General features: G+C 37.6%; 2 protein-coding genes across 3 annotated transcripts; both read left to right on the forward strand.

The window, feature by feature from the left end:
* The first annotated feature begins 8,202 nt into the window (after positions 1 to 8,202).
* cgref1 (cell growth regulator with EF-hand domain 1) lies at positions 8,203 to 17,763 on the forward strand. 2 transcript variants are annotated; one of them, XM_072913373.1, is made up of 9 exons: positions 8,203 to 8,296; positions 8,369 to 8,651; positions 8,829 to 9,002; positions 9,767 to 9,878; positions 11,585 to 11,653; positions 15,012 to 15,076; positions 15,176 to 15,300; positions 15,390 to 15,491; positions 16,838 to 17,763. In XM_072913373.1, exons 4-9 carry the CDS (start codon positions 9,775 to 9,777, stop codon positions 17,081 to 17,083), a joined length of 711 nt encoding a protein of 236 aa, XP_072769474.1. In that variant the 5' UTR covers positions 8,203 to 8,296; positions 8,369 to 8,651; positions 8,829 to 9,002; positions 9,767 to 9,774; the 3' UTR covers positions 17,084 to 17,763. The 2 variants fall into 2 exon arrangements, with proteins under 2 accessions (XP_072769474.1, XP_061820281.1); XM_061964297.1 differs by lacking the exon at positions 8,829 to 9,002.
* A 720-nt stretch (positions 17,764 to 18,483) lies between these two features.
* efcab2 (EF-hand calcium binding domain 2) lies at positions 18,484 to 23,994 on the forward strand. Its single transcript, XM_061964300.2, has 8 exons — positions 18,484 to 18,805; positions 18,967 to 19,027; positions 19,118 to 19,187; positions 19,277 to 19,349; positions 20,705 to 20,781; positions 20,984 to 21,026; positions 23,602 to 23,668; positions 23,808 to 23,994. Exons 2-8 carry the CDS (start codon positions 19,003 to 19,005, stop codon positions 23,924 to 23,926), a joined length of 474 nt encoding a protein of 157 aa, XP_061820284.1. The 5' UTR covers positions 18,484 to 18,805; positions 18,967 to 19,002; the 3' UTR covers positions 23,927 to 23,994.
* Positions 23,995 to 24,051: the final 57 nt, after the last annotated feature.

Here is a 24,051-nt window from a genome sequence, read left to right on the forward strand (position 1 = left end):
AGGAAATATATTCGTGAACAAAATAATTTTTAAAATGGGTGATATTTTTGGATTGTTGCAATCACACTGAACAAAAATATAAAAGCAGCACTTTTGTTTTTTTCATGAGTTGAACTCAAAGATTTAAAACATTTACTATATACACAAACGACCTGTTTCTCTGAAATATTGTTGACAAATCTGTTTAAAACTGTTAGTGAGCATTTCTTCTTTGCCAAGATAATCCATCCCACCTCACAGGTGTGACATATCAAAATGCTGATTAAACATGATTATTGCACAGGTGTACCTTAGGCTGCCCACGATAAAAGGTCGCTCTGAAATGTGCAGGTTTATCACACAGCACAATGCCACAGATGTCGCAAGTTTTGAGGTAACGTGCAGTCGGCATGCTGACTGCAGGAATGTCCACCAGAGCTGTTGCCCATGAATTGAATGTTAATTTCTAGAGATGTCCACAACATAAATGCGTTAAAATGTAATATCGGAAATTATCGGTATCGTTTTTTTTTATTATCGGTATCGTTTTTTTTAGTTTTTTTTTATTAAATCAACATAAAAAACACAAGATACACTTACAATTAGTGCACCAACCCAAAAAACCTTCCTCCCCCATTTACACTCATTCACATTCATTCACACAAAAGGGTTGTTTCTTTCTGTTATTAATATTCTGGTTCCTACATTATATATCAATATATAGCAATACAGTCTGCAAGGGATACAGTCCGTAAGCACACATGATTGTGCGTGCTGCTGGTCCACTAATAGTACTAACCTTTAACAGTTAATTTTACTAATTTTCATTAATTACTAGTTTCAATGTAACTGTGTTTATATTGTTTTACTTTCTTTTTTATTCAAGAAAATGTTTTTAATTTATTTATCTTATTTTATTTTATAAATTTTTTTTAAAAGTACCTTATCTTCACCATACCTGGTTGTCCAAATTAGGCATAATAATGTGTTAATTCCACGACTGTATATATCGGTTGATATCGGTATCGGTTGATATCGGTATCAGTAATTAAAGAGTTGGACAATATCGGGATATCAGATATCGGCAATAAGCCATTATCGGACATCCCTATTAATTTCTCTACCATAGGCCGTCTCCAAAGGCGTTTCAGAGAATTTGGCAGTACATCCAACTGGCCTCACAACCACAGACCTTGTGTAACGACACCATCCCAGGACCTCCACATCCAGTAGGTGCACCTCCATGATCGTCTGAGACTAGCCACCCGAGCAGCTGCTGCAACAATTGGTTTGTATAACCAAATAATTTCTGTACAAACTGTGAGAAACTGTTTCAGGGAAGGTCATCTGCATGCTTGTTGTCCTCATCGGGGTCTCAACCTGACTGCAGTTTGTCGTCATAACCGACTTGAGTGGGCAAATGCTCACATTTGATGGTGTCTGGCACGTTGGAGAGGCGTTCTCTTCACGGATGAATTCCGGTTTTCACTGTTCAGGGCAGATGGCAGAGTGTAGGAGAGCGGTTTGCTGATGTCAACGTTATGAATCGGCTGTCTCATGGTGGGGTTGGGGTTATGGTACGGGCAGGGATATGTAATGGACAACGAACGCAAGTGCATTTTATTGATGGCATTTTGAATGCACAGAGATACTGTGACGAGATCTTGAGGCCCATTGTTGTGCCATTCACCCGAGACTATCACCTCATGTTGCAGCATGACAATGCACGGCCCCACGTTGCAAGCATCTGTACACAATTCCTGGAAGCTGAAAACATCCCAGTACTTGCATGGCCAGCAAACTCACCGGACATGTCACCCATTGAGCATGTTTGGAATGCCGTGGATCAGCGTATACGACAGCGTGTTCCAGTTCCTGCCAATATCCAGCAACTTCACACAACTCTTGAAGAGGAGTGGACTAACATTCCACAGGCCACAATCAACAACCTGATCAACTCTATGCGAAGGAGATGTGTTGCACGGCGTGAGGCAAATGGTGGTCACACCAGATACTGACTGCTTTTCTGACATGAATGTGTTAAGAGAGTATGGAACTTCAAATTCCTTGGTGTCCATCTGTTGGAGGACCTGCCAACCAACACCAGTGCCACTGTGAAGATGGCCCGACAGAGACTCACTGGCTGAGAGTGCTTAGGGGGAGCAGCATGGAGGAGAGGCTGACCTACTGCATCTCAGTGTGGTACACAGGCTGACCAAAAAGCCCTGCAGAGAGTAGCAAGTGTTGCTGTCTCCTCAGCAGAGTTAGGGATATCGCTAAAGACTCCTCGCACCTTGGAACCCACTGGTTCCAAATGTTACGAATGCATCAGATCACATTTATCCAGACTTAGAGACAATTTATTTGCAAGGGCCTTCTGTGCTCTCAACAATTATGTTGTACCCTTCTCTTTTATGATAATACGAATAATAATAATATGGGGATGGCGTGGCGCAGTTGGTAGGGTGGCTGTGCCAGCAACCTGAGGGTTTCTGGTTCGATCCCCAGCTTCTACCAACCTAGTCATGTCCGTTGTGTCCTTGAGCAAGACACTTCACCCTTGCTCCTGATGGGTCGTGGTTAGGGGCTTGCATGGCAGCTCCCGCCATCAGTGTGTGAATGTGTGTATGAATGGGTGAATGTGGAAATAGTGTCAAAGCGATTTGAGTACCTTGAAGGTAGAAAAGCGCTATACAAGTATAACCCATTTACCTTTATTGTCCATTGTGTTTTTTTATTTTTTTTATGTTTATTTATTATTTTGATAGAAGAAAAAAAATTACAGGTAATGATAAACAGACACTTTTTCCCGGTCATAATATCCCATTGAACAAGGAAAAACAAAATAAAAGTACAAATTAAAAAAATAATAATACAAAAATAAAATACAAAAAAACAACCCCTTTTCACCTCCTACTGGTCCTACATTTTCTTGCCACAGGTGTCAATGCCCAGCCTTCCTCTTTACCACAAGCAGATATAAATTTAAACAAACTGACTAAAAATAAAAACATACAGAGAAGTGTCACTGTCAATTAATCAAAACAAACCAAAGAGAATTTAGGGGAGGATGAAAAAGGTTCAATGTCAACAGTGAGTGTCACATTTGTCTTTGATTTAGCTATGTACGTAACTAATCATACAGCCCCAGGTAAAGTCAAAAAATTTTTAGTGTACCCCTCAAATTATATTTAATTTTCTCCAGATCTAAGTAAAACATGAGGTCCTCAGGCCACAGGAAGGCATTGGGGGCAAACTGTGATTTCCACTCCAACAAATCCTTCTACGAGCTAGTAAGGATAAAAAGCCATACTATTCTTAAAAATCTGCCTAATTTTGGGGGAGTTTGGTAATATTCCAAAAATGGCCAATTCTGCACAAGGAGTTAACTTCAAATGTTGTGCATCTGCAAGATGTTTAAAGATATTGGTCTAGTAGGCTTTCAGAAAGGGACAAGACCAGAACATGTGTCAGTCAAGTGACATCGATTACATGTGTCTGCAATATTAGCATACATTTTGGAAAGTTTAGAGTTAGTTATCAGATTTAGCTTTGAGCAAAATGCGCTGTCATTGATTTGTATTTATGCAGATTTACAGTCACTGTCATCCAAAACTGTGCCAATTTCTTCTTCCCAGTGCCTTCTAATTTTATCAAGAAATGTCTCTTTAAGGTGGGAGAAGAGGATGTAAATTTGAGAAACGATGCCCTTCTGATTTGTGGGGATTTTCAAAATTGACTCTATTACTGATTGAGGTGAACTACTAGAGAAAGAACTGCTATTTCAATCAATCAATCAATCAATGTTTATTTATATAGCCCTAAATCACAAGTGTCTCAAAGGGCTGCACAAGCCACAACGACATCCTCGGTACAGAGCCCACATAAGGGCAAGGAAAAACTCACCCCAGTGGGACGTCGATGTGAATGACTATGAGAAACCTTGGAGAGGACCTCATATGTGGGTAACCCCCCCCCCCCCCAGGGGAGACCGAATGCAATGGATGTCGAGTGGGTCTGACATAATATTGTGAGAGTCCAGTCCATAGTGGATCCAACATAATAGTAAGAGTCCAGTCGATTGTGGGGTCAGCAGGAAACCATCCCGAGCGGAGACGGGTCAGCAGCGCAGAGATGTCCCCAACCAATGCACAGGCTAGCGGTCCATCCCGGGTCCCGACTCTGGACAGCCAGCACTTCATCCATGGCCACCGGACCTGTATATCTCCCCCTCCACAAGGGACAGGGGAGCAGAGGAGAAAGGAAAAGAAACGGCAGGTCAACTGGTCTAAAAAAGGGGGGCTATTTAAAGGCTAGAGTATACAAATGAGTTTTAAGATGGGACTTAAATGCTTCTACTGAGGTAGCATCTCTAACTGTTACCGGGAGGGCATTCCATAGTACTGGAGCCCGAATAGAAAACGCTCTATAGCCCGCAGACTTTTTTGGGGCTCTGGGAATCACTAATAAGCCGGAGTTCTTCAAACGCAGATTTCTTGCCGGTACATATGGTACAATACAATCGGCAAGATAGGCTGGAGCTAGACCGTGTAGTATTTTATACGTAAGTAGTAAAACCTTAAAGTCACATCTTAAGTGCACAGGAAGCCAGTGCAGGTGAGCCAGTATAGGCGTAATATGATCAAACTTTCTTGTTCTTCTCAAAATTCTAGCAGCCGCATTTTGTACCAACTGTAATCTTTTAATGCTAGACATAGGGAGACCTGATAATAATACGTTACAGTAATCGAGACGAGACGTAACGAACGCATGAATAATGATTTTAGCGTCGCTAGTGGATAAAATAGAACGAATTTTAGCGATATTACGGAGATGAAAGAAGGCCGTTTTAGTAACACTCTTAATGTGTGACTCAAACGAGAGAGTTGGGTCGAAGATAATACCCAGATTCTTTACGCTTTGTGTAATTGTTTGGTTGTCGAATGTTAAGGTGGTATTATTTAATAAATGTCGGTGTTTAGCAGGACCGATAATCAACATTTCCGTTTTCTTGGCTTTGAGTTGCATAAAGTTAGTGGACATCCATTGTTTAATTTCATTAAGACACGCCTCCAGCTGACTACAATCTCGCGTGTTGGTCAGCTTTAGGGGCATGTAGAGTTGGGTGTCATCAGCATAACAGTGAACGCTAACACCGTATTTGCGTATGATGTCGCCTAGCGGCAGCATGTAAATACAATGATTTGTCCATTGTCTTTTCATGTTCTTTCTTATGTTTACGTTTTCAGCACCCGGTGGAGTTGCACTACAAATTTAAATGCATGTAAAACAATGACATGAAGTTATTATATTCTCTTCTTGTAGTAACTGCGTGTTAAAAGCCATAAGTATGTTTTTTTGTTGAGATTTAAAATCTTCTAGCTCCGTGATGACTCGCAACTCAGGAGGAAGTGAGTTCTATAACTCCACATGAGCGTTGTGTAAGTGAGGCCCCTTTGGAACATATCACTGTTAATTCTGTCATTCTAAGCTAAATCATGTGTTGATGTTATATTGGGGGTCCAGGCCTAAAAATAGCTAACATAGTTTGCACTGTTGGGGCCCACAAAATAGTGTATGTTAATCCTTCTTATATAACCAAGTGGAGGGGAGGCTTCCAAATGGGACCTGCAGTTTTATGGGTGTGTGTGTGCGTGTGTGTGTGTGTGTGTGTGTATGCACGTGAGTGCACTTGGGCTATGCTGAAAACAAACAGAGTCCTGCAGTTGCGTGACACGGTGCTGGGAAGTGGACACAGCATTCAAATGTAGTAAACAGCTGTAATTGTGTCACTTTTCTGAAACGCAGCTAAACCTACACAAGTGTCACACACCGACTGTTTTGTACCACTGCAAGAATCCTATTGATTTTAATGTAAATGTGGCCAAAGTCGCCGAGAACATAAAGGACGGCGTGGGAATCTGTGGAGTTTAATTGTATCATTTTCTGCATCATTTGCCCGTGAGAGAAAACAAGTAGTTTCCATAATGATACACACACACACACACACACACACACACACACACACACACACACACACACACACACACACACACACACACACACACACACACACACACACACACACACACACACACACACACACACACACACACACACGCACGCACGCACGCAAACTAACAATTAGAGGGCAATCTTCAGTAGGATGTTTGTACAGCGTCCAGCTGTGACATAATGAGCTGGAGTCACACATCGAAACAACACACACGTACAAGTGTGTTCATACATGTTGTGTCCTTTCATTGCTTTGTTGCCATGTTTTTTGCAGGTGTGTGTTACTATTTTTTCTGTAGCTTTACAATGTCGAATTGTGAGGACGAACACGGTTGGTAATGTGAGGAATTGAACTTTTGTCCTTGTTTTAGTTGTGTATTCATCTTTAAATAGAATGTTTGAATGTTGCTTGTTAAGTGAAGACCATTGGTGAGTCTTTAAAATCCATCCATCCATTTTCTACCGCTTATTCGCTTTGGGGTCGTGGGGGGCACTGGAGCCTATCTCAGCTACAATCGGGCGGAAGGCGGGGTACACCCTGGACAAGTCGCCACCTCATCGCAGGGCCAACACAGATAGACAGACAACATTCACACTCCCATTCACACACTAGGGCCAATTTAGTGTTGCCAATCAAATCCGTACTGTGAAATAGTAGTCATTCATTTATTTATTTGTGAGGGTTTTTAATCTATTACTTTTTAGTGTTTTGCCTTCTAGTAACTGTTTGCTGGAATGACACCGACTGATGCTTTTCAATTGAACCACATTGATTCATTCACAACGGTAATCATTTAAGACTCTTTTTACTGTAGCTTGACATTTATTGAATCAAAAATGTTGAAACTCAATGATTTGGTGAATTTACAAACAGCTAAAATGATGCATAAGGCAAACTGTACTTCTGCTACCCAAGAACATACAACAATTATTCTCAAAAAAGGAGGAGAAATATAACCTTACAGAAAAATGTAATGTAAAACATTTGTATGCTCGCACAACACTTAAAACCTTTAGCACCTCAGTATGTGAAATTTAATATTGAAATTGATTAAGCAAAGAAATCAAACAAAGTACTAATAGGATCTAGTTTGAGAAACTGTTCAATTACAAAGAACAAGAACATCGATAAACATTGTGAACCTTATTAAAAATTAGATAATCGTATTCATCTTTTTCTATTATTTACAACTTATTTCAGTTTCAGTTCAGTTCAGTTTCAGTTTATTTCGAACATGCATACGATACAATGTAATGCATCACACATTTCCAGTTGTTTCATTACAGCACGTCCGAAAAGGAGTAGGAAGAAGCAGAGCTTATTTATTCCTACCCCTTTTCATACCATAGCAATTTTATCCAATTTCATTGTTCTCTGTAACAGAACAGTGAACAAATAAATAATAAATAAATAATTACAGATTAAGAACAGGAAGTAAACAAATGTGTTAATAATTTCTATGAAATAAACAGGGGTAGGATTAAACACGATTTGCTTCTTTCTAGTCCTTTTCGGACATGTTGTAAAGAGAAACTGGAAATTGTGATGTATCATGTTTTAACTGTAAGCATGTTCAAAATAAACTTAAATCATAAACCATAATAAAAGTTACCCAGTGGAGGAAAACATAACAATAGTCTAGCAATCCTAATAGTAGTAGTATTTGTTTCATTGTATTATTCAAATGTAACATGTCTTTTTTTTTTGCTTGAGAAATGTTGTCTACTTTTTTAATTGTGTAGATTGAGATGTTAAAGGTATTATTTATCAATATTGAATATAATTAAATATATGTTTAGATAGAACACAATCTAAACATGTTTCATAAAATGAAACATAGAAAACATTTTAACATGAACAAAAGTCTTGCAATATACTCTACTTCAGCAATACCTATATATGTAGTGTAGTTGTTATCAAGAAACGCCTTTTTCATGTACTTTTATTTTTTGTCTTATGTTGAATTTCCATGCAAAGATGACAAAAATATTACTGTATTTAGTTACAGAATTGCTTAAATGTATTACAAGGCTAAATATATTTACGATATTAATTATTATTTCCACATTTTTATTTCCACATTTTGATAAAGTAACTGCAATCCACAACAATGTTTGGTACTTTGTGGTTTTAGCATTATTTCATACTTATTTCATATTTTGATCATTATTTAGATGTTCTCTAATTGGTCGGGGGAAGTCACGTGGCTTCACTGCCGCGTGAGCTTTTACTTCCTGGTTCTATAAAAGACCAACGACGTGTTTATTTCCACTGTGTAGTACACTTCAATTCTCTAACTGTGTAAGTAAAGAGCAGAGTTATGAAAATGTCGAATTCTTGTAATTTTCGGGTGTAATTATTACCCTCCTGTAGATTATGCGAGCAATGGAAGCCAAGCTTGGCTCAGCCGGAGGAGGCTGGCGTGCTATTGTGTGCTGTGGACGTGGCTGAGACAGACGACGATGTCTTCTGGGATGTTCCACGTAGACTTCTTGGACCGAAGAGCACTTTCCACTCGGGAGCGCGCGCCTGACGCAGTGCAGAGGCCGAGGCGCGTTCACGGACCAGCAGCAAGAGAAGGCAGAGTCGCTTCCTGGACGTGAACGCAACACTGCACCTCTACCTTCACATGTCCTCATTTCCACCTGCATCCCAGGTAAGTCACTCTTTGTGTTTGTGTGTTTTCTACATTGCGTACTATTGTTCATTCGGCAAACTGGACCACCGCATTTTACTTCATTAGGAACTAAAATGTATGCTTTGATGCGTGTGATACGTTCAGGGACTTGATGTTTATTTTTACCATACATGTCTGTGTTGGCCCTGCGATGAGGTGGCGACTTGTCCAGGGTGTACCCCGCCTTCCGCCCGATTGTAGCTGAGATAGGCTCCAGCGCCCCCCGCGACCCCAAAGGGAATAAGCGGTAGAAAATGGATGGATGGATGTCTATCGCCTTTTCTCATGCTGTGTGTGCCGTCTGATTGAGGACTGTGGCCATAACATTAGGTACACCAGCTCAACCATGACAACCGACACAACCAGTTTGTAACATATGCAAGTGTACCTAATGGAGTGGCACGAGTAATTGTCGACAATCATTTTTGACAGTTAACCCTTTATGAAATACGTTTTTAGTAACGTTTCAAATTGTTTAAAGTGTTTATGATTGTTTATATATCCAGTATATACTTTATTATCATTAAACATATCTAATGATTGGCTGAGATACATTTTTTATTTTTACAAATCTTTTTATTTGAATTTCCTTTACCAATTAAGCAATTGAGTTCAAGATTCTCGATAAATGTATATTACAAGACACTTATACACAATACAATAATACACAGCTGGGGCCCTAAGCAGATTTGAACAAAAATATTTCACTTTTTTATTTGTGTCAAAAGTATTTTATACATTTTTAATCAAACTTGAATTAAAAATGTTGGTGCTATAAATTAATTCAAGGTAAATAATTTATATTTTTAATGCAAAATAATCTAATTTTACATAGAAAAAACAAAGTTGCACAATTCCTGGTACAACTCTTAGCAGAATTCAATACCTGTACGTCAAATGATCTGTTCAGCGCTAACTGTGCAACACAGGAGACAATGAGGATAACAACAATAATAATAATAATGGATTAGATTTGGGTACATTTGCCATTATATTATGATCAGTGACAGAGCAGGAAGAGGCTAGGAATACATTTGCAGTAACATTTCTAATGAAGCACCCTGTCATTCATTAATTGACATGTTGCTCTATAGGTGTCACCATGACGACACATCTAAGCAGGCGGGCTCCCTGTGTTCTGGTTCTGGTTTTGGTTCTCCAAGTCCACTGGTCCCACACTGCACCTGGGCTAACGAGCTCACAAAGGTAAATTATTTCTATTCTATTGATAAAAACCTCAGTCTGACGTTCATTAAATTGGTTAGATATTGTTTTTTAAACATGTTTGTGTGTTTTATAAAATCTTTTTTTTTTCGTTTCCTTTTCCGGCCATGGAGGTACCCAATACCTTGTAAAAAACCCTCATTCAGTGGGTTTGGGAGAACCCAAAAATGGCAATAGCAATTTATTTTGTAAAGTCTGTGCCTCTCATGTGATCAATTTTTAAGTGTGCTGCAATATAGCTCCTTTACTGTCAAGGACATCCAGGAAACATTCAAAACTTTAATAAATAGTTAAAAAAATATTGCAATTCGGTGCATTTGCAAAAAAGTAAGATTATGCACAAAACAGACTGTAACCTGCTACCCAAGAATACACAACATTTTTTCTCAATTAAAGAGGAGAAATATAAAACTAAGAAAATATTATTTTTTTATTACATTTAAAACATTTGTATAACATGAGCATTAGCAAATCAGTATGTGGAATTAAATTATGGAAGAGATTAAGCAAAGATGTCAAACAATGTATTAATATGATTAGTTTAAGAAACTGTTCAAAGTCGAATGTTTACAAAGTCCAAGGAAAAAGAATCCTGATAAATATCTTGAACCTTATTGCAAAATGAGATAATCTTATTCATCTCATTATGTGAATCACAACTTACTTAACTATTTATTGATGAGAACTTTATTATTTACTGAATTTGTTTGTGTTACAAATTGAGCTGTGTTACAAATTTAACACAAGAAGTGGGAAAAAAACATTTTAGAAATTGCTATGGAATTGAAAAGGGGTAGGATTAAAAACGTTTTGCTTCTTCCTACTCTTTTTCGTAAATGTTGTAATGAGAAACTGTAAATGTGTAATGCACCATATGTTGCAAATAAATTAAAACCATAACCAACAGGATCCAAAAAAAGGCCTAATGTCTAAAAGAAAATGCTGATGTATTTTGTGGGGTCCATTTAAGCCTTGCATAGTCAGCAGGCTTGTCCACAAATAAAAAAAAAAAATCAGGTTGTTTCCCTTTTCTGTCAAAGAGGTCAGGAAAACCTTCCAAACCCTTGTTAAAGGTTATGGTTAATGGCCTAAAATGCCAGTTTTCCATGGCGTCCATTTTTGACAATTTTTGAGTCCTGCGTGGTGTAGTGGTAAGAGCGGCCATGCCAGCAACTTGACCGTTCAAGGTTCGATCCCTGCCTCTGCCATCCAAGTCACTGCCGTTGTGTCCTTGGGCAAAACATTTCACCCTTGCTCCCAGTGCCGCTCACACTGGAATATGTAGTTGTTGGTAGTCGGACGGGTCTTGGGGGCAAATTGGCAGCCACGCTTCCGTCAGTCTACCCCAGGGCAGCTGTGGTAGACTGGATGGATGGATGGATGGATGTGCTGACATCATGTGCTTTGCACATCAAGCTCGTTGAGACTGAATCAACAGCGCCTCTGCTGGTTAAACGGATGTAGTGCGTTTTTCAATTGCTTCCAGACACCATTATTCATCCATCCATCCATCCATCCATCCATTTTCTACCGCTTGTCCCTTTCGGGGTGGCGGGGGGTCTGCAGCCTACTCCAGTTGCACTCGCGTGGAAGGCAGGGTAGACCCTGGACAAGTCGCCAACTGATCGCAGGGCCAGCACAGATTAATTTGAATTATTGTTATATTAATTCATGTTCTCATTTGACAGAGAGGATCCAGATGATGTTCTTCCTGTTGTGTTGACCAATCCTTTTGGATCAGGAGAAGAAGAGCGAAGGTAAGTAACAACAACAGTTTGTGTATGTGTACACTTTGGGCCTGCTTTACTAAGATCCAAACACCACGCGGTAAAGAGCGTGTGCACTCTATAAAATAGCGTTTACTATTAGTGGGCCTATTGCGTGCAATCTACTAAGACTGCGTGTGCAATTGAAAAGTGGTGCAGACCGCCTTGTTTAAACAAGGATATTGCGTTTATTATACGGGGCATCACCACACACACTCTAATTTACTGCACATTCATGTTATCATGCTCCTAGCTGCGGTGTTTTGCTATGTTTTCAAACATGCATATTATCACATAATTTATTCAGAAAGCATAAATAACTACAAATGAACATAAAATACTATTCACTGCAACATGTAAGTGTAAAAAAAACCCCATTATGATTTGTAAATTTTCATCTGAAGTTTTCTTTATTTTTAAGTTAATCATGCCGTGATTTTACCAGCCCGCCCCACTTGGGAATAGATTTTTCTCAATGTGGCCCCTGAGCTAAAATGAGTTTGACAGCCCTGATCTACATTGACACCATTTTTTGTTTCTTTTATTTTTACTGCTGAAGGTGCATCGGAGGGAGGCTGCAGTACTGTGCTCAGATGCAAAAAATGCATACTTCAAGAAGGTTTTATCGTATAGAATATATCTTAGTAATATACAGTCTATGTGGAAACAAAACAAACGTCATTTAAAAAATGTTAAAACACATCGATTGAATTGGTTTTAATCAGCCCCTCAAGTCATCTAGCAGCTATGAAATTATAAAAGGATGTTGCTGAATAGACGATACATCCTATAATTTTTATTGCTAACCGTTCATATATGTTGAAACGTGCATGTAGGACGGAGGATTCTCTGGCCATCGTGTGTCTTTGCAGCGCGAGCACTCCTCACAGCCGTGTGTCAGTTTGCACGGCCTTTTCAAACGTGCTAAATAGAACGCAAAATGAGTGTTGATTAATTACATTGCACATGCTGTAAAAATATATTTGCATGTTCTCCTCCCAGTATTGTAGGCGTCTTGATGAACAGCATATATTCTGCATATTAATGAAGACAGATACGCAAAACGGATTACACGCCTTATTCTGATCCCGTAGGACAGTGTTTTTCAACCTTTTTTGAGCCGAGGCACATTTTTTGTATTGAAAAAATCCGGAGGCACACCACCAGCAGAAATCATTAAAAAATTAAACTCAGCAGCCGATATTGACATTAAAAAGTTGTTGTCGCAATTGTTGGATATGATATTAAACCATAACCAACCATGAATCACTATAGCTCTTGTCTCAAAGTATCAATCAATGTTTATTTATATAGCCCTAAATCACAAGTGTCTCAAAGGACTGCACAAGCCACAACGACATCCTCGGTACAGAGCCCACATAAGGGCAAGGAAAAACTTACCCCAGTGGGACGTCGATGTCAATGACTATGAGAAACCTTGGAGAGGACCACATATGTGGGTACCCCCCCCCCCCTCTAGGGGAGACCGAAAGCAATGGATGTCGAGTGGGTCTGACATAATATTAATATTAATATTAATATTATTTAAAGTAGGTGTAAATTCGCGACAAGTCACATCACGCCGTGACTTATTTTGAATTTTTTTGCTGTTTTCCTGTGTAGTGTTTTCGTTCTTGTCTTGCGCTCCTATTTTGGTGGCTTTTCCCGTTTTGTTGGTGTTTTCCTGCAGCAGTTTCATGTCTTCTTTTGAGCGCTATTCTCTGCATCTGCTTTGTTTTAGCAATCAAGACTATTTCAGTTGTGTGGATGCTATACTTCTTTGTGGGGACATTGTTGATTGTCATGTCATGTTCGGATGTACTTTGTGGACGCCGTCTTTGCTCAACATGCTGTAAGTCTTTGCTGTCGTCCAGCATTCTGTTTTTGTTTACTTTGTAGCCAGTTCAGTTTTAGTTTCGTTCTTCGTAGCCTTCCCTAAGCTTCAATGCCTTTTCTTAGGGGCACTCACCTTTTGTTTATTTTTGGTTTAAGCATTAGATACCTTTTTACGTGCATTTTGCCTCCCGCTGTCGTCTGCATATTGTGATCACGACAAACCATCATCGTCTCACACGACGTGTTCCCGACATCTACAAAGCAATTAGCTAGCGGCTGCCACCTACTGATATGGAAGAGTATTTCACAGTTACGCTGCCGAGATCTAGACGGCACCGACACTCAAGAACAGCACTGTATTTGCAGACTATAATTACTGGATTGCAAAAAATATTTTTAACACGTTTAGGTGAAATTACATAATCTCCCACGGCACACTAATGTGCCGCGGCACAGTGGTTGAAAAACACTGACTTAGGAGACACAATCCACTTTACATACGTTTAGTAGATCAGCTTTGCGTGTGCTATCAGGTTTGCAGGTATTTTAGTACACACAAACCTTTACTAAATCAGGCTTTTTGTGTTATATTGGGTCATGCAGCGTGTGATCGCTGTGGACTTTAGCTGCAGGGTTGTCCTATATATTGATACGATTACACGTACAATAGTATTGCCATATGTCGCCATGTGGGTTTGAATAAACAATTCTCCAAATCTGCTCATTCTTAAGCAAATTCTTATAATTGACCTCTCATTCACTCACTGACCACAGCATTACAGTACACCTACACAATGTAATGAGATCCACTGTCTTTACAAGCACCATGGTGTGAATGAGTGATGGGTTCTCACTTTTCTGTCAGTGTATAGAAAAGCACTATATAACTCTAATTTATTGATATTATTATTATTATTATTATTATTATTAACGGCCGAAAATCAGAATATTCTAAATCTTGTAATGTTGTAATGATGAGAATATTTTTGCTGCACATGTGTTGATTGGCAACACTAAAATTGGCCCTAGTGTGTGACTGTGAGTGTGAATGTTGTCTGTCTATCTGTGTTGGGCCTGTGATGAGGTGGCGACTTGTCCAGGGTGTACCCCGCCTACCGCCCGAATGCAGCTGAGATAGCCTCCAGCCCCCCCTGCGACACCAAAAGGGACTAGCGGTAGAAAATGGATGGATGGATGGATGTGCTGACATCATCTGCTTTGCACATCAAGCTCATTGAGACTGAATCAACAGCGCCTCTGCTGGTTGAACATATGTAGTGCGATCCATTGTCTTTACAAACATAATGTTGAACACTGAGAGCTGTTTCTAATCAATTGTCTCTCTTGTACAATTAATATCATTGGACTGTACCTAATGAAGTGACCTGCACAAGAGTATCACATGTTCTTACACTGCTGAGCAGTAAAGAGTCCACATGGCTGAATTTACATTGATGGGTTGTGCGTGTGTGCGTGTGTGCGTGTGTGCGTGTGTGTGTGTGTGTGTGCAAAGGTTGCTGCAGCGTTACATTGAATTGAGTAGAAAAGATGGCGAAGAGATCCACACGTGGGAACAAGGTAAGTAAATATCTTCTCCTTTTGACAAAGAAAAGACAGACTATGCTGACTCTACAACTTTTCAAGGTATTTATTGTGCTATTGCTGTTGTTTCGGCAGAGGTGTTCTATATGTTTCGTCTCTACGACTACGACCGCAGTGGACTCCTGGACGGCTTGGAGATGATGAAGCTGCTGTCTGACTACAACTCCCAGCATGCACCTGAGTCACAGAGCAATGACATGGTGAGGAGAAGACAACGGTGTTGAAATTTTATTATTATCATCGTTATTTTAAATATCAGCGTGCTGTGTGGTTGTTGTTGGGAGCCCAGGTGGTGACCATGGTGGATTTGCTACTTCAGACTCAAGATCTAAACCAAGATGGTCTGTTGGCTCCCTCAGAGCTGCTCTCTCCTCCGCTGCCTCAAATACAGGTACTGCATGCACCTGCACTAAATGTACTGATTATTTATTGCAAGCATATATAAAAATAATAATTCATTTGAATTAATAAGTCATTTGGAAAAAATGTACGTAAAATGTTAGTAATTCATTCATTAAATAATATTGGAATAAATTGGATGTTTATAATATATAATATCCATCCATCCATCCATCCATTTTCTACCGCTTGTCCCTTTCGGGGTCGCGGGGAGTGCTGGAGTATCTCAGCTGCATTCAGGCGGTAGGCGAGGTACACCCTGGACAAGTCGCCACCTCATCACAGGCCCAACACAGACAGACAGACAACATTCACACTCATATTCACACACCAGGGCCAATTTAGTGTTGCCAATCAATCATTAAAAATAAATATTTATGAAATACATTTAAAGATTTGGAAAATTATGTATTGTGAATGGTTCATTTAATAATGGATACTTATTTTGTATACTCTGTGGTCAACAATTACAAAGTCATGTAATAATTTAAGTTTCAAGCTCACTCAAAGCAAACAAGTTTGTCACCGCTGATCTAATACATTGAAAATAAAATTAAATATGAATAATAATAATGTTATTTAACTTTATTTAATAATAGGATATTGATATGTGGGGGTATTTTTGGTGCTACAATTCAAAAGAAATATTAAGATATTAGAATTTTCAAAGTTTGGATTTAGGGAAATTTATAGGTTTTTGACCATATCAATAAATATACAATATAAAATGTTCGCTTGATTATTGCTGGGGTTACGTTCCAGGATCCCTCACCCCGAGTCTTTATAAGCCCTCCACACAGCTTTCACATACATTTAGAAACGCATTATATGCTCTTTGAATACTCCCTAAAACCTACATCATTTGAACATAAAACTTAAACACTCAAATCTCGACAAAGTACTTAAACATTTACAGTAAGTGAATCAGGAAGTGGCAAAGCAGCACTTAAATACTTTTTTTATGCATGTATACTCTGGAACCTCCATCACAAATAGAAGGTAGGCTTTTTAAACAATACATCTCTTTTTCCTATATTGCATCTGATGACCATAATTCGAAAAACAGGATTCATTGTCATTTAATAAACACATTATAGAGATATTTTAGAGTTAAACAAATTTGACATTACAAGTCAGTCCTAAACAAATTTGACATTACAAGCCAGTACTGTATTTTATGTCGTGTTCTTTACACCGTCACACGTAATAGATGGAATGGATCATTTTAACATCAGGTGTTCATAGTGATCTTGTTTCATGATTCATGAGTCAAATGAGCAACAGTATAGCAAGGTGATCAATATATCTGACTGTGAATTTTCTCTCTGGCCTGAGAAGGATCAGAAGGTTGCTTTAGACGAGAAGCCGTCCGACGTTGGCCAAGAGATGATGGAAGACTTGCAAGATCCTGGTGAACGTGTTCAGCCTCAAGAGGAGGTGCGACACGACGCTAGAGTAGAAGAGGATGAATCCATACGACACAGAGATCAACACAATGGACAACAAGCCCCAGAAGCCTTTGCAGCAGAACATGGAGGACATGAACAGGAAGTCCGTGCACATCAGGACCAACAGGAAATGTGAACACAAACAAACAAACCAAACAAAGACTAAAGACATGTTTTATCCAATAAAAGAAGATGGATCTAGTGGAACATGGATCGTTCATTGGAATATAGTCAAAAGGGAACAGAGGGTTGAGTGAAACAAATTTAAGACTCAAGCCCTAATTAATTTTGATGATTATTTATAAACTTTATTTTGGATTATTTCAAGCTGTGGTATGGAACTTTGTATGTATTTTCTTCCACTTTCATTTGAAAAGATTTTCAAGATGCAATGTGCACTTTTTTTAGGAGTTGTTTTGAACACACAAAAACAAACGTTCAATTTAAATTAACTGCTGTCTTATTATATAAAACAAAACAATTTTACATAATTAACTTGATGGAATATAAGTTGAACAGTTATGATTTTAAAAATCATATTCAATTAGATGTGATACAACAGTAATTGTTTTATATTTCTCTGTATTGTGGATTGTGTTACAAATGTCCTCTTTGCCTCTTTTTAAACCCTTTTCACAAAGAGAAAATAAAACCTTTCTTTTTTCCTTCTGTCTTTTTCCCCATGTCCACAAAACATGATGAGCTTGCCTTATATTTAATATTATTGACATGGTTCTATTGAAGTTCATGTGGTCGGCAACCTTCAGCCTCCAAAGAACCATTTGAGCCCATTTCCAACCAAATAAAACCTACCGACAGCCGCAAACTCTGTTTGATCCCTGAAATGACGACAACGCCACTTGTATCTCCACTTATGAAATAGTATTTACGAAATCAAACACTAGACAGAAAACGACTCACTAAATTGTTGTTTTTTGCTCTGATCAGCTTTCCGCAGCAGTTCCAAAACTGCTCTTTTCTGTCTTCTCCAGCTAGGTATATTTTCGCAAATGTTTGTTCTAGAAATGTCTTCAACATTTTTTTGTTGTTTGCTATTTTCTCCCCACATATTAAGCACACACATGAACCAATCTCGTCAACAGTGAAGGTAAATTAATCCATACATCCATTTTTTACCGCTTGTCCCTTTCGGGGTCGCGGGGGGTGCTATAGAGCCTATCTCAGCTGCATTCTCCATGATGCATTAATTGATCTATTTTTGCGGCAATTGCTAGCTTACCGCATGTTGAGCGCTAAAAAAACTATACAATTATTTGGCAACAAATGACACATAGGGGGTGTGACATACATTTCGAGCGACAGAATATCAAAATGTTTTATTTATTTATTACAATACCACAGAACTCTCCAAAAATAATAATAAAAATCCACTAACTATATAAAATAGAATTAATAAAAATAAATGTATTGACATTTTTGTGTCAAAGGCAATCCAAAGAGAGCCAGGGCAGAGGCATGACAAAGGACAAAGGATGTGACGTCACAATATCCCGGAAGTTGATGTGTCAACATATGTTTATGTCATTAAACTTTGTTATTGTAACATTATTATCAATACTATTCGTATTTTAGTAGTTATTGTTAGGGGTTTTATGTTATTTTTTTTCGTGGTATCGAAAATTGCACATGCGTGGCAGTTCGGTTGCTAAGCGACGACAAAAATGGCGGCCACTATTAAAGTGCAGATTTGATTTATCGTGATTTAGAACAAGTCATTGTTAATAGTATTTTATAGTAGAACTGTAGTTGTATTGATGTTTCTATTGCTAGAAGTATAGTTGGAGCAGCTATTAGCCGAGCTTGTATTACAACGGCACGTGGCAACAATTAAGTGCAAGTTGGTTTTCTATAGTTAAAAGCAAGTAATGGTTATTAGTAATAACCATTACTAATACTATTACTATTACTAATAGTAGTATTAATAACTTATTACTACTACTATTAGTATTTGTTGTAGAAAACATAATAGTTATTATTAGTGTTTGTTCTTCGTTGTAGTCTCGTCGTACTGTCGGTTGCTAGGCGACGACAAAAATGGCTGTCAACATTAAAACTGCAGGTTTGTTTGTTATGTCGTTATAATCCATCCAGCCAAATGTTGTAAATTTCAAAATGTTAAGTGTTTCTTTGTTTATTTTCCCCTCATCAGAGGTGCAGAAAAAGATTCGAGCCGCTTTCGAGGCGTTTGACTACCAATCAAACCAGACAGCGGATGTGAGGTGAGCTCCTCCTTTGCTACACATAAATAATACACTTGTGTACATCATGATATGAAGTTTGTGCTATGTGTAACATCCTTGTTTCCTAGAGAGATTGGCACTATCATCTATTCTCTGGGTTGCTTCCCCACTCAGGCAGACCTCCACAACTTCATAGCAGAGGTATGTTATTGTATATTATTACATCATCACAGCTGTTTGTCATGTGCACTAGTTCAAATTATAGGCAAGCGGAGTCAGTTCTAAAATGGATAGTGTAACTTACATTTTCCTAAATTATGCTCTTTTTCTTTAATAGAAGCTCTTGACAAAATAAACGCCACGCCTCAAATAAACGGCTCTTTTTTTATAGCCATCAGATGTCTGTGATTACCTTTACTAAAACTACCATGTGTGCCCTGTAGACATTACAGTTTTACCACAAAATACAGCACTTGCAGAGCAGACTTGCACCTGTAAAGTTGGCGTTCCCAGTAGAATTCAAAGACACAGTGTTTCTATACTGGTATGTGTGTTGTGGTACATTTCAGCCTAAAAGCTACAAAACATTTCAACTTTGACCCAAAAGGCCTTGATGAGTTTGAGGCAATAAAACATAGCAAATAGATAAAAGAAAGTAAAAAGTAGAAGGTAACGAGTAGGTAAACATAAGTAAAAGAAGGTAAAAATAATGTAAATATAGGTTAAAAAAAAGGTTAAAAAAAATAGGTACACATAGGTAAAATAAGGTAAAAAGTAGGTAAACATAGGTAAACATAGGTACAGAAGGTAAAAGGAAAGTGAGCATAGGTAAAAAATTAAGTAAACAGGTGAAAAATTTAAAAAGTAGGTAAAAGAAGGAAAGAAAGTAAGTAAACATAGGCAAAAATAAGAAAAAAATAGCTTAACAGTAGATAAACTGGTAAAAAAGTAGGTCAAAAGGTAAAACGTAGGTAAGGTAAAAGAAGGTAAAAATAGATGAACAGGTAAAAAGTAGGTAAACATAGGTCAAATAAGGTTAAAAAGTAAATAAACATAGGTTAAAGAAGGTAAAATGTAGGTAACTTTGGGTAAAAAATAGGTAAACATAGCTAAAGAAGGCAAAAAGGAGCTAAACATAGGTAACAGGAGGTTAAAAAGTAGGTTAACATAGGTAAACAAGTAGGTAAATATACTGTAGGTAAATGACGGTTACCAAGTGGGTAAAAAGTAAGTACACATTGGTGAAATAAGGTAAAAAGTAGGTAAAAGAAGATTAAAAAGTCAGTAAAAACAGGTAAAGGAAGGTTTAAACATAGGTAAACAGGTCAAAAAGTAGCCAAATTAAATTTAAAAGAAGGTACAAAATAAGTACAAAAGTAGGTAAACATAGGTAAAATAAGGTAAATACCTAAATATAAATGTTGACGATAGCATAATGCTAATTTGTTCAAAAAAATAATAATTTAGAAAAATGTACTACTAAATTCCTAGCTAACCCAAATAAACACTTTTATTTTACTTCTGTAAAAAATCTTAACATTTTGCTGTCAAACCAGGTAGAAGAGGACGAAACAGGATACATCCATCTGGATCGCTTCCTGCCCGCCATGACCACAGTTCTACTGGAACACAAGTGGGATTAACTCTCAGATCCACTGATTGTTGCTGGTTTCAGAAAATATATGAATAATTATAACTAGACTACATTACTGTACCTCATGTAGTGTATTAGAAAACATTACAATACTCTTCACAATATTTGCTGGCATTGTGTGTGTGCGTGCGTGTGTGTGTGTGTGCGTGTGTGTGCTTGTGTGTGTGTGTGTATGTTCAAGGTTCCCTCCCATTACTGAGGACGTTCTGCTTCAAGCCTTTGAGGTGAGACCGCCGGCGTAGTGGTGGTGTTCTTCATGCCGCTACGCTGCCATAAAGAGTCTTGTTGGAAAGCAGCAAGTGTTACAAGTTGAAGTAGTAAAATAAGCAACAGTTGACCTGCAGCTGCCAACATGATTAGCATAATTGTCTGCTACAAATCAGCTGTCATGCCAATTTGTCAGTAAGGCAAGTCGAACATGTAATAAATATACTGGGCGGCACATTAACATTTTCAGTCATTTCACTTAATAAAGTTTACTAATTGTAATAAACTTATGGATATTGTTGTGGCTTGTGCAGCTCTTTGAGACACTTGTGATTAAGGGCTATATAAATACAATTTGATTGATTGATTGATATAAATGGAAAAATATTTAATCAAAAATTATTTGGAAAATGATGATTATAAAACATTTATAAAAAGTATTCACATTTTTTTCCCCCAAATAAAGTAAATAAAAAATATTTTTTGGATAAAACACAACAATCACCATATAAATACTGGTATGCAGATTGCAATTTAATTTAAGGACATTTTTTTTTTTACTCTATTGAAGTGGTTCGCAAACATTTTTCGGAAAGAATGTGGGCTTCCAAGTACCTCCATATCGACCAACCTTAAAATACAGTAGCGTATAGTAGGCCTAAGTATTCATTAAAAACATGGCAGGGGTTTTATTTACCAAGTATATTGAATATTTATGGCCACGGTAACATTACACACAATTTAAACAGTAACACTGTGTTGGATATAGGAAAATAAAACACTGTAATTTGATCAAGTGATTCTTTGGCTAACTACTAGATGGAGCCTGCGTACCACTATTGGTACACTTACTGCAGTTTTAGAATCACTGCTCTATAGTATTTACAAAAATAAATGGTTTTCTATACTATTTCTACCTTCACTGATTGGCTGGGAGAGGTCACATGATCATCACAGTCCGGTGTAGGGGTCAGGACAAAGACCCAAACATATCCACAAAGTACCTCACAAGACTGGGACGTTTTTATTATTTATTTTTATTAGAATTTGTGTTTCATGGAAGGTCAAATGGGACAAAGATCAATAAAGACATTTACTTAAATGTGTCATTACTCAAGATTAATTGGAATTAAATACATAAGTGTTATTTATGAAGGGCCAAATGGGACACACTTAAATAAATACATTTTTAAATATTTAGTTAAATGTGTCATTAGTTAATTCTAATTGGAATTACATACACACATACATGTGTTATTAAATGTGTCATTAATGTATTTAATGTAAAATTATTTTATCAATTACTGATTTATTTCATGATTTAATTATTATTTATGTGATGATTTAATTAAAATATGACACATTCAAAGTTTCTTTATTTACAGGTGCTTGAAATAAATTAATAAATAATTAAATCTTCAAATAATTGATTAAATCGTGAAACAATTAATTACATAAATAAATAAATCATATAGAATAATTAAACTATTAAATCATGTAACAATTAAGTAATCGTAAAATAATTAAACAATTAATTATCATGAAATAAAAAATTAAATGTTTAAATAATTAAATGTAAATTTTTGTAACACTCTGTAGCAAGGAAGTCCTGATCCGTGAGCCGGATCAGGCCTGTGAACAGATTCAATCTGATCCGCGAGATGAGTTTGTTAAGTGTAAAATTGAGCTGCATTTTTAAATGAAAGAAACAGCTGTTCTAAATGTGTCCACTGGATGTCGCAATAGCAATTCTATTAGGCAAGCAAATAGTTTATACCGGGGCTAGCAAGTATACCAAGCAAGAGGTACACGGTAAAGCTGGGCTACGAGTCCTCCCCCTCGACACAACGTAAAACAAACAGGAGTAAAATAAATAGTTGGTAACCCTGCACTTAAAATGCTGCATGAGACTCTGCACGTTGATGTTGTTCTGTAAAGATTATTGTCTTCTGTGCAAATTTAAAGAAAGTAAACAGTGTGTGATTTACTGCAATACTGTCAGTCATTTAAGTTTTTATTTTTGGTTTTTTGAAATTGTTCACACATTGCACAGCTTTTATTTTTCTATCAATACACATTGATGCCTCGAAGGCAGGGAGTAACTTAACCCTCTTGAATAGCTTCAACCTCAGTTTGCATGGTTTGTTGAGTAGCACGGGATTAATATGTGGAAATGACAAATGAGGTAGTTAATACATAGAAGAGTTTTTATTTATGCTTTATCTTGTTTTTTGTTCAACCCTAGATGGGCTGTGACGTAAAGTTTAATTGCTTTGTAGATGCACTGAGATTAAGTCTAAGTTAATTTTGTTCTTCATGGTGTTTTTGAAACTGCACCGATTTTTCACTCAGAATTTTCAACTATTTGTGATATGTACATTTTCAGAATATGCTTTTTCTATTTTGGGCTGACGTAAAACAAAGAAAACAATCTGAAGGTGTCGTGGTTATATTTATAAATTATGCCATGATTTTCCTCCATGCGGCCCTTGAGCTGAAATGAGTTTGACACCCCTGCTCTATAGCATTTAACTTATGTTGCTGTCAAATCTAAGTTTAAATGTAGTAAACGTCTATTTTAATTCTGTTCAGGTTCTGGACATTGAAAAGAAGGGCTTCCTCGACCCAGACGATCTATCGCAGTACATGACTGAAGAAGGTAAAAACTACTTCTCAACACAATTCTTGTTGGATGAAAAACATTCAGCCTCTATAATTTCTATTCTTTATTTGCCTTGACATGGCTCTTAAAGGGAAGTTATGTGATGTGCATCGTCTGTAACATATTGTGTTGTTAGGTGAAGCCTTCACCCAAGAGGAGATGGATGAGATGCTGACAGCGCTCACAGACCACGAGACCAACCTCATTTACAGCAAAGACTTACTCAACCACCTCATCCTCGACCCTGAAGTGTAGATGATATCACCATTCATCAACGTGTAGACTGTATATACAACTATATAATACATGTATAGAAAAGTTGAGAGCCATTGCTTTTCTGTTGTTCACTTAGCTGCATGAAATTCAACATGAAGGACATT

This window comes from Nerophis lumbriciformis, linkage group LG06, assembly GCF_033978685.3.
Source record: "Nerophis lumbriciformis linkage group LG06, RoL_Nlum_v2.1, whole genome shotgun sequence".
Lineage (NCBI taxonomy): Eukaryota > Metazoa > Chordata > Actinopteri > Syngnathiformes > Syngnathidae > Nerophis > Nerophis lumbriciformis.

Excerpts from the sequence above, each read along its gene's own strand:
- cgref1 (XM_072913373.1), top strand. The coding sequence starts at position 9,775 with ATGACGACACATCTAAGCAGGCGGGCTCCCTGTGTTCTGGTTCTGGTT. Across the intron at positions 15,301-15,389 it reads AGTCACAGAGCAATGACATG|GTGGTGACCATGGTGGATTT; the intron begins GTGAGGAGAAGA and ends TTGGGAGCCCAG. Across the intron at positions 15,492-16,837 it reads CTCCGCTGCCTCAAATACAG|GATCAGAAGGTTGCTTTAGA; the intron begins GTACTGCATGCA and ends TGGCCTGAGAAG.
- efcab2 (XM_061964300.2), top strand. The coding sequence starts at position 19,003 with ATGGCTGTCAACATTAAAACTGCAG. Across the intron at positions 19,188-19,276 it reads AACCAGACAGCGGATGTGAG|AGAGATTGGCACTATCATCT; the intron begins GTGAGCTCCTCC and ends CTTGTTTCCTAG. Across the intron at positions 19,350-20,704 it reads TCCACAACTTCATAGCAGAG|GTAGAAGAGGACGAAACAGG; the intron begins GTATGTTATTGT and ends CTGTCAAACCAG.